Source organism: Marmota monax, unplaced genomic scaffold (genome assembly GCF_021218885.2).
Source record: "Marmota monax isolate L192 unplaced genomic scaffold, Marmota_monax_Labrador192_F-V1.1 WCK01_AAM20220418_F8-fsc00014, whole genome shotgun sequence".
Lineage (NCBI taxonomy): Eukaryota > Metazoa > Chordata > Mammalia > Rodentia > Sciuridae > Marmota > Marmota monax.
This window is the reverse complement of record NW_026695222.1, coordinates 3,506,677-3,516,731: the sequence shown is the minus strand read 5'-3', so window position 1 is coordinate 3,516,731 and position 10,055 is coordinate 3,506,677. Positions and strand designations below refer to the sequence as shown.

Here is a 10,055-nt window from a genome sequence, read left to right as displayed (position 1 = left end):
TCTAGGCAAGCACTCTAGGCAAGGATTGGGAAATATTTCAGAAAAAGTTGTATTTGCATTGAATCCTGAAGGATGGTTAGGAGTAGGCAAGTGGAGATGGTGAAGAACTAGAATCAGGAAATGGGGCAAAGAATAGCTTAGCCCAAAGGTAAGTATGAGCTTTTGTTTTGATAAATACCAAAGGTTTAATAATAATTTAAGAGGAGCTAGGTTTCATTTCCAACCTAACACTTCATAGCCCAAAATTTCAAAATAAGAGGAACTTACATGATGAAATTGAGTTCACTCCAGGATACCAGACTTGTCTCTAGGACCCCCTTAGCATTGACAGGAATCCTAGGGAAGACAGAAGAGAGTAGAATGGGAAGGGATGGGCTTGGGCACAAAAAAATCAGAAAAGAATACTGGGAAGTTTCTATAAAGACATTTAGGGTACCAAAAATCTGATATTCTATACCATACAATTCTGACATCATTTCTATTTCCTTGTAGTCAACCCCTTCCCCAATCAGTAAGGTGTTGAATATTGATTATTATCTCTTAAAGGTCCAAATACCAAATGGAGGAAGAAACATGTTATAATAATAATAATAGTAATTGTTTCACTAATCTTATGCATATATATATATTCTGTAAGATATTGAAGTAGTCTAAGATCCTGAATTTTTTTATAACAATTAATTCCTCTTCTGTGAGCAGAGGAGGATACTTTTGTGATCATTTGAGTCACAAGACTTACCTAGTAGTTTCTTGATACCCAAATAGCCTCCAGCAACTTGAAAAAGAAACAAATAGACATACAGAGATTGTGTTGCCCTATTGTCTTGTATGTGCCCCATATTGAGAATCTCTAGTTGCATAATATTTTGCCTAATCGATATAGAGCTACACAGAAGTCACAGTTGGTTGGCAAAATGCTGTGCTTTACTTTACTTTTGCAAGTTATGGCATGCACATTATCATTGTTAAGAAGCTTTTGATGTGATAAAGCTTTTAAAGCTGTGCAAGTCAATAGATTTTAGAAAAACATTGAGAGTTTCTACACGACCTGATCCAAGCCATTATGGCCCAGAAAAATGAACTTAGAAATAATTGCTGAACTGCTTTCCAACAAGAAAATGATTGAGAAAACAGGAAGCATTCATTTTCTAGTAATGGACCCAATTTACTCAGATGCAAGAAGATAATTCATCAAAGTCAATTAGGTTCCTAAAGGAGAGGTTTTACCAATGGTGAGGTCAAACTCTCATTGATAGAGTTGGTCTTGGAGCAAGAGAAAGCATTTCTTCCTGGAAAGGCAAGTGGCATCTTGATTCTGCCACTCTGCATTTCTACTTCTCATCTTTAGGGAGAACCTTTTATTCTAGGTCCAGTGTACTCCACAGAGACATATGTAGCCATAAAGTTTAGTCAAAAACGGGGAAAGTGGATGGGAAATAGCTGGTCCAGTGGGAATCATTCCTTAAGTGCTGAATCATTTAAAAATGGGGGAGGAGTCTAGCTGCTTTTGATTAGTTAGTTTATTCCAGTCAATACCGTAAATAGCACCAACCCCCTATTTTTTTTTCAAACTCAAAATCTGGGCATGATTGAGACAGAGCCCATTTCAACCCAGCATTGCCCCAAATGATCATGTTACTGAGCTGCACAATTACTAACAGACTGGTCTTCTCATGGAAATTCTCTCTCTCTCTCCCACTCTCTCCCCCCACCCCCCATCTTCTTTTTGACATCATTGTACATATAAGGAATTTCATGTCAATCCCCATTCAGCCTCTCCTTCCTTCTCTCTTCCATCCCCTTTTTCTCTCCTCTACTGTTCTTCCTTTCACTCCTTTATTTATTTATTTTGGATTGGTACTTTCTACATGTACACAAAGGAGATACTCCCTGTGGTACATCTATTCATGTATATAACATGATTTTGTGAGGCTCATTACATATTTTTTTCCTTTTCCCTTCCTTCCTCCCTGCCTCCCTCTCATTTGTCTACTTCTGCTCCGCTGATCTTCCCTAGGTATTTATAACATCTGATCCCCTCTGCAATCACCTTCTTTTCCTTATTTTGCTTTAGCTTCCACACGTGAAAGGAAACATTAGATTCTGACTCTTAATAACAGAAAACAGTGTGCAGAGGTCTCCTGCATCTCTGATATTTTATTAATATCACAAAGTGGGGGTCAGGAAAGTCTTGTGATGTTGCACACATCTTCTCTCTTAACTCTAGTGACCATGTTTACCACCTGTATTCATCATGGTCTATGATCTTCTGTCATCATTTGAATTGATAGTGACGTTTTGGGAGTCCAAAACAATGAGATTTTCAAAACATGTAAAATCCTTGTTTTCTGCTTAAGAGTACTTATATATATATATTCTTCTAAGGTCAAAAACATACAGTTCTTTCAGAAAAAAAATGGAGGCAAGTGTATATCAGATGTTTTGGGAAGGGTTGCTAAGGAAATAACAGTGATATTGAAATTGCAATTTAAAGTTGTCAGTGGTAGAAGTCACATTGAGAAGCATCGAAGCTGATTTTTTAGCAATCCTCAAATTCTTCCATTAGTGAGGAAAAGCAGCATTTAAAAACTAAGATGTTAGATCCCAACAGCATTCACCAGCTCTGTGACCTGGTTGCCACATCTAAAAGATAACAGTTCAGTCCAGGCATGGTGGGGCATACTCACAATCCCAGTGGCTCGGGAGGCTGAGGCAGGAGTATTTTGCAAGTTCAAAACCAGCCTCAGCAATTTAGCGAGGCCCTGAGCAATTTAGCGAGACCCTGGGTCTAAATAAAAACACAAAAGAGAGCTGGGGACGTGGCTCAGTGGTTAAGTGCTCCTGGGTTCAATCCCTGGTGGTGGTAGTAGTAGTAGTAATAATAATAATAATAATAATAATAATAATAATAATAATAAAGTTCATACTTATATTCAGAATGAGTAGCTATATGGAATGAGTAGCATCCAGTTTGAGAAGTTTGGGCCTAAAAGCTACCTGACATAGTCTGAAGTTGAGGAGATTCCCAGTGTTCAGATGTGGGCTGAGCAGCTCCTTAAACTACTTATTGGCTCTCTGGTGATCATTTCTGTTTTCTCATAAGGGCAAATCATGTAGCATATGTTGGGGATGTAAGCAAGTTTAGGATTCTCTAAATAGAAATGTGAAAACTCTGGAATGGGTTAGCCTCCATAAATAAAGTCCTCAAGCATATAAATAGAATGAACAGAGGCATTCTCCAAATACCAGGAAGACTTCTAAAAGGAGATTTAGGACATTTTTCTTCCTAAAAGACACATCCTTTTTTATATTTTATATAATAAAACCATGGTACCTTTTATGTTGGGTATTAGATGGGTAGGAATTAAATATTCTTCAGAAAGGATTTAGGTGGAAATCACAAATGCCCACTGAACAAAGGTCAATTCCAGCTCCTTGCACATCTTTGAGGATCTCCAAAGAGTAGCCTTATGCTCCATGCAAACATCCCCTGTGCCACTGTGTGAAGGCTCATCACTGCATTCTTATGCAAGAGGTTCTAGAATGTTTGACTTCAGAAATGTCATCTGTTTTTAAATGGATTATTTTTCTTGTTTGAGTTTGTCTCAGAGTTCAGCCTGGAAACAGTCAGCATAATTCAATCTTCAGGAACATTTCACATTGGTCTGAGCTAGTAAATTTCCTTTGCACTGAAGTATCATTATTTCTGATATTATATATAGCTGGAGAGGGAGGATTTAAGAATGAAATAAAATTGGAGGAATTTTCAATTTTCCAAATGAAGAATTATCTAGAAATAAGTTCAACTTTGCAAATTTCTATTTGAACTTTTTTTTTCCAATTGTGGGGCTTGAACCCAGAGATGCTCTACCATTAAGCTACATTCCCAACCCTTTTATTTTTAAATTTTGAGAGGGTCTTGCTAAGTTACTAAGGCTGGTCTCTGTCTTGTGATCCTCCTGTCTCAGTCCACCCCCCGTCCCCACAGTCGCTGGGATTATAGGTGCATACCACTGCACATAGTCTAACAAATTTCTATTTGAATATGGATGACCCTAATGCCCTAGAAATTCAAAATTCCAACTGAACATAGAAGACCCAACTCTGTAGAGGCTGAAATGTACCAAATTTGGTAGTAGGTGTAAACTCAGTAATCACTGAGTGATAATAATTAAGAACACAGTTCTGTTTCCCTGCCCTGCCTGGATGCTTCATGCTCCTCTTTCCAGAGTGGAATTACAGACAACACTACCCATCAGGACAGGATATGACAACTAAACAGAATTGTTGTCTCTGACTCTAATCCATCTTTCTCAGTGGTGATGAGAATGATCAATTTTCTGAGGTTTAAGGTGTATTCTGGTAGCATTCCGAGGTTTTATGCTTTCTTTTTGTAGCAAAATGTAATCTAAGCAGTGAAGATATCAACCCAAAGATTAAAGGGAGCAAAAAAAATTATAGTAAATATGCCCCCAATAAAGAAAAGCCTATCATGAAAATAAAAAGAACAGTAGAGCAGAGGCAGGGGATCTAGGGGAAGGGAGGAGGGATGAGTAAGGGGGGGCAAGAGTGGAATGAAATTGACCAACTTATGCTATCTATATAGCATCTGTATAACTATAATGCACCAATAAAAGCAATAAAGAAATAGAATAGGAATGAAAGTTCTCTTCTCCTCTCTCTCTCTCTCTCTCTCTCTCTCTCTCTCTCTCTATATATATATATATATATATATATATATATATATATATATATATATATATATATATATTCCTTTTGACATAATTCTACATACAAGGAATTTGGTGTCAATCCCCCATTCTGCCTCCCCTTCTTTCCCTCCTCCCTCCCCTTTTTCTCAAACTGTTCTGCCTGTCACTCCTTTATTTACTTATTTTGGATTGGTACTTCCTTTGGTACATCTATACATGTATATAACATGATTTTGTGAGGTTCATTCCATATTTTTTTCTCCTTTGTATATATGTAGAAAGTACCAAAGCATCTGATATACACTTGCCTCCTTTTTTTTTCTTTAAGGTCAAAAAACATATTTTGACCTTAGAAGAATATTTACATGTTTTGAAAGTCTCATTGTTTTGGACTCCCAAAACTTCACTATCAATTCAAATGATGACAGAATATCATAGATCATGATGAATAGAGGTGGGTAAACATGGTCACTGGAGTTAAGAGAGAAGATGCGTGCAACATCACAAGACTTTCCTGACCTCCACTTTGTGATATTAATAAAATATCAGAAATTGAAGGAAGACCAGTAGAGTAGAGGAAGGAGATGGGTGGGGGTAGACCAGTCAATTATATACTCACATTTGTGAGTCTTCAGAATAGAGTTTGAAAATGATCAAGTATCCCCAAAAGCCGTAGTTTATAGTAACTGCAAGATAAGATGCATTGAGCACTTGTGTTGCAAAACATTCTTTTTTCCATATTTTTATTGGTGCGTTAGAATTGTATGTAATGGTGGGGTTCATTGTCACATAATTGTACGAATTACAATACAATAATATAATTTGTTTTATTCCCCAGTGTTTCCTTCCCTCCCCTCTTCCCTGCCCTGGTCTCTTTCCTCTACTGATCTCCTGTTGATTATCATGAGATCCCCCCCCTACAAACACACACCTTATTTTCCTTTTTCCTCTCTAGCTTCCATATATAAGAAAAAACACATGACCCTTGACATTCTCAATTTGGCTTATTTTGCTTAACATAATGGTTTTCAGTTCCATTCATTTTCCTGCAAATTACATAATTTAATTCTTCTTTATGGCTGAGTAAATCTCCATTGTGTATATATACCACATTTTCTTTATCCGTTTATGCCCTGATGGACACCTAGGCTAGTCCCACAGGCAAAATGTTATTCTAAGCACATTACTTACATAGTAACAAATATAGATTTGATTCATCCTCTCTGCAAACCTAAGTAGTAGAGTGATATACATACAGTATGGATTCTGACTTCAGGCTACTTGCATTCTGGTTGTGGTGTCCCCCCACCCAAAGACTTTAGACAAATTGCCTAAATCCTGTCTGCCCAATTTTTTCACTTGGAAAAAGGAGCTAATAATCACACACACCTGATGGTTGATGTTATCAATGTTGAATAAATGGAACAAAGTAGATGCTCATGCTCTCTGGCTGTATTCTTTATTGTCCCCAGAGAGTAGACAAGAAAGCTGAGATTCCGAGATACAGTTTGTTCAAACTGACACAGCTAATAAGTGAACCATGACTGTACAGTGGTGGTGATTCAACTCAGTCCAACAGATGAATGTACCATAGAAGTCATCAACTATCCTTCCAGGATAGAAAGATAAATGACAAAGAATGCTCTCTGGTGGGGAAAACCGTGAAAAAGCAAAATCAAGTTTAAGTGGTCATCCAAGTAGAGCTGTAGCAATGGTCTTGGAAACACAGAAGTGAGAGTGGCCAATTCTGACTGGGTATCTTCTTCACCCAAGAAGCATTTGACCTGGACCCTAAAAGATGAACAAGATGTTAAGGGTTCCATTTTCTTTCTCTTTTTTCTAGGCTGATTCCAACAAAACCAGAATCGATGAGGCCAACCAACGTGCAACAAAGATGCTGGGAAGTGGTTAAAGATTCTCAACTGTGCTCTCTTCCGAATGCTGTTGAGCAAGATAGCTCCTTCATGCTTTTCTCATGGTATTACCGAGTAGGTCTTGCACATACACACACACACACACGTACACACACACACACACACACATCAGACCACCCCCATCGTGAATGTTGTCCTGTGTCATTTGTCAGCTTTCTGACAATGCCATATGTCTTTTGTTCTCTGAGTCTCTTTCTTTCCAAAGGTTGTACATAGTGGTCATTTAGTGGCTCTAACACTCTGTGTAAGATGTCTTGGGTTTCATTTTTCCTTTTTTTCTCTCCTCAGTGGCGTTTGCTGAATGACAACAATTTAGGAATGCTCAATGTGCTGTTGATTCTTTCAATACACAGTATTGTTCTCGTAAAACTGTGACATTCCACAGAGCTACTGCCAGGGTCCTTTCTTTGGGTGTCAGGCTCTGAATCTCTCAAAATGTGCTGTCTTTAGTTCCTCATGGCTCTTATCTGTCTTTATGATTTCATGATTAGACAATGTGGAATTACATAACAGGCATTGCACTAAAAGTGATGTGATTTATGCATTTATGCATGAGAACTAAATAGATTTTTAGATTCCTACTTAAACAAAAACTTTCCATGACAATAGCATACTGATGAGAAAACAACGCACACACACAACACAACAACCAACCAACAAAGCATGCTCAGTATTGAGACACTGTCAAGATTAAGTTATACCAGCAAAACTGCAGTAGTGTCACTTTCTTTCTGTCGACATATAGACTTATTAACCATAATCATCCTTTTTTAAAAAAATGAATTTTAAAAAAAGATGGATTTGACACACTCACCATTCAATCATTTCCAGCAAAATATATGTTTGGCTGAAACTATGTCAAATGGATGTAATATAGGGTTTGTTTGCTGCTTTTGAAGGCTATGTTTTGGAGAAAATAATCTTGCTGTGAAACAGTGTGGAGATGTAAATTTTATAAGGGTGACTCTTGTTGATCACCATTTCCCCTGTGATTCGTTATCAGTACAATTCTTTGTTGCTTAATCTAGAGCTATGCACACCAAATTGCTGAGATGTTTAGTAGCTGATAAAGAAACCTTTAAAAAATAATATAAATGAATGAAATATAAACTGTGAGATAAATATCATTACAGCATGTAATATTAAATTCCTCCTGTCTCCTCTGTCGGTTTGTGAAGTGATTGACATTTTGTAGCTAGTTTAAAATTATTAAAAATTATAGACCCCAGATATCTGCTTTAATTTCTTCATGGACCCGTCTGATTTGGCATTCACACAAGAAGACAAAGCCTCATTACTCTGTTCCATTTCTCCTAAGAAGCCAGTTGTATGTGAAGACAACACTGGGTGGAAGAACCAAAGATGTCCTCTTTAAACATCATTCCAAGGCAGCTGACAATTTGGCCTTGTTTTCATAATTTGTTCTAGAAATACTTGCCTGTGAATTCAGTATTAGCTGTGGGGGGAAAATGTCGTTTCCAGCAGACACTGAAAAAAATCAAGCTTGGTCCTATGTAAATTCAGGTACATCTGGTGTCAGTCAACTTTTATCTTCCTTCCTGTCCTCCAAATACCCACCAACCAAAGTTCAGCCCTTAACTAATCACAACCACCACCATCAGTACTGGCCCCAATTTGTTTTTATAACTCTATGGACTTATCATAAAATGCACCCATTGAGCTGGGCATATAACTCCATAGCAGAATGCTGATCTAGCATTTTAATATAAAATTCAAAGGTTGTTTAGTATATTAATAACAAAGTTATCCAGTATAATTTTAGAACATCATTATCACCCCCAAAGCAAGCCACATGCCTATTGGCAATCATTCACATCTCACTTTCCCAACCCTAGACAACAACTAGCTTATTAATTGTCTCTATAATGATTTTCCTGTTCTGAATATTTCACATAAGGAATCATACAATGGTCTTTTTATTGCTGACTTCTTTCACCTGGGCTTCTTTCACTTGCATGTTTTCAAGGCTTATTCATGTTGCAGGGTGTATCAGTACTTCATTCATTTTTCCGACCAAATAATATTCCATTGTATGGATATGCCACATTTTTTTCATCCATTCATCAATTTATGGACATTTGGGTACTTCCACTCTGGACTATTATATCTAATGCTTCCATGAACATTCATGTGGAAGTTTTGTTTTGTTTGTTTGTTTTTGTAGACTGATGTTTTCAATTCTCTTGCCATCACAGTTTTACCACCATAATGGTCTCTACCACTACATCCACAAACAATGCCACCACCAATACCTCTACACGATCACCTCTACCACCACCCCAACCACCATCTTCATTTTTTACATTGCCTATACTCCTTCTCCACTATCTTAACCAGCACTTCCACTATCACTGTTTATCACCACCTTTATTACAATCACCATAATCACCTCTATGATGTCTGTCACCACCACCACCACCTGTACCTCCACATTGCCCACACCACCATCTCCTCCATCACTTCCATGTCTTCCACCTGCACAACTCTCTGCATAACCCCATAATAACAATGCAGATAAATGTATCCTGATTCCCTAGGTTGACTGTCAGATAATTTTACCCACGAAATTTGGTGAGACCAGTTATGATGAAAAAACAGAGATGACAACATTGTCCTTGTAAATAAATGTTTGCTGTTCTTTGGCCTCTTTCCAAGCCTCAGAACACATTATGTAGGTTCCCCAATGCTCAGGGAAGCTATTCTAAGGAACTAGAGTAAGAACACATTTATTCCTTAAAAATCATGGCAGTAAAAAGGGATGCTAGAAGACAGAGAAAGTGAATATGTTCTATATGTCAAAATTGCCAAAGGGTCAGCATGTGGGCCATGTTCTGTTCCAAACTCCATCTGTTCTCCACCAGTCAGTAAATGTATTCTCATATTGTTTGAGAATTTAAAATCATACACTAAGTGCATGAGAGTTAAAATACAAGCATTTTGCTTTTAAGACCAGTCACATAATTCATTGTGAAGCACATTGCCTTTAATGATTTCATTTGTCCTGCCTCAGTTCTTATGAAGTCAGCAACTTCTAGCTAAAGGAGGATAGATCCCCAGGGATAATTCATCTCTGGGCAATGTGCCAACCCAGGAAATGTATTAGAAATGTAATGGTTAGTGAATACAGAACACTGTAAAGGCTAAATCTTCTATGTCCCCCCAACCCCCATACATGGCACTAGGAAAGGACCCTTCTACAAAAGACCAGAGCTGAAGAGTGGTCCCAGATCCTAGTGAGACAGTCCTTTCCTCTTGTCCTTCTCTCCATTTCTAGTTTCTGTTATCCCTCCTTTAAGTACTCCCTGGCATCTATTTTGACCAACTTTCCTTGATTTCTATGTCACTAAATCATTAGCAAATTGATGATTGCACTGGCTATTAAGAGAAA

The 10,055-nt window shown here is 37.6% G+C and overlaps 1 protein-coding gene and 1 long non-coding RNA gene across 3 annotated transcripts in view; one reads left to right on the top strand and one right to left on the bottom strand.

Annotated features, from left to right (window-relative positions):
- LOC131423785 (uncharacterized) overlaps positions 1 to 2,844 on the bottom strand; it is a 41,615-nt gene extending 38,771 nt beyond the window's left edge. The window contains exon 1 of the long non-coding RNA XR_009225837.1: positions 268 to 2,844. This is a non-coding gene — a long non-coding RNA (uncharacterized LOC131423785). The remainder of the gene's footprint in view (positions 1 to 267) is intronic.
- The window catches only part of Snap25 (synaptosome associated protein 25), an 81,651-nt gene extending 73,777 nt beyond the window's left edge, over positions 1 to 7,874 (top strand). For both annotated transcript variants that reach the window (XM_046433074.2, XM_046433073.2), the window contains exon 8: positions 6,556 to 7,874. In XM_046433074.2, coding sequence (XP_046289030.1) covers positions 6,556 to 6,624 — 69 coding nt within the window. In that variant the 3' untranslated portion in view covers positions 6,625 to 7,874. The remainder of the gene's footprint in view (positions 1 to 6,555) is intronic.
- The last annotated feature ends 2,181 nt before the right edge of the window (positions 7,875 to 10,055 follow it).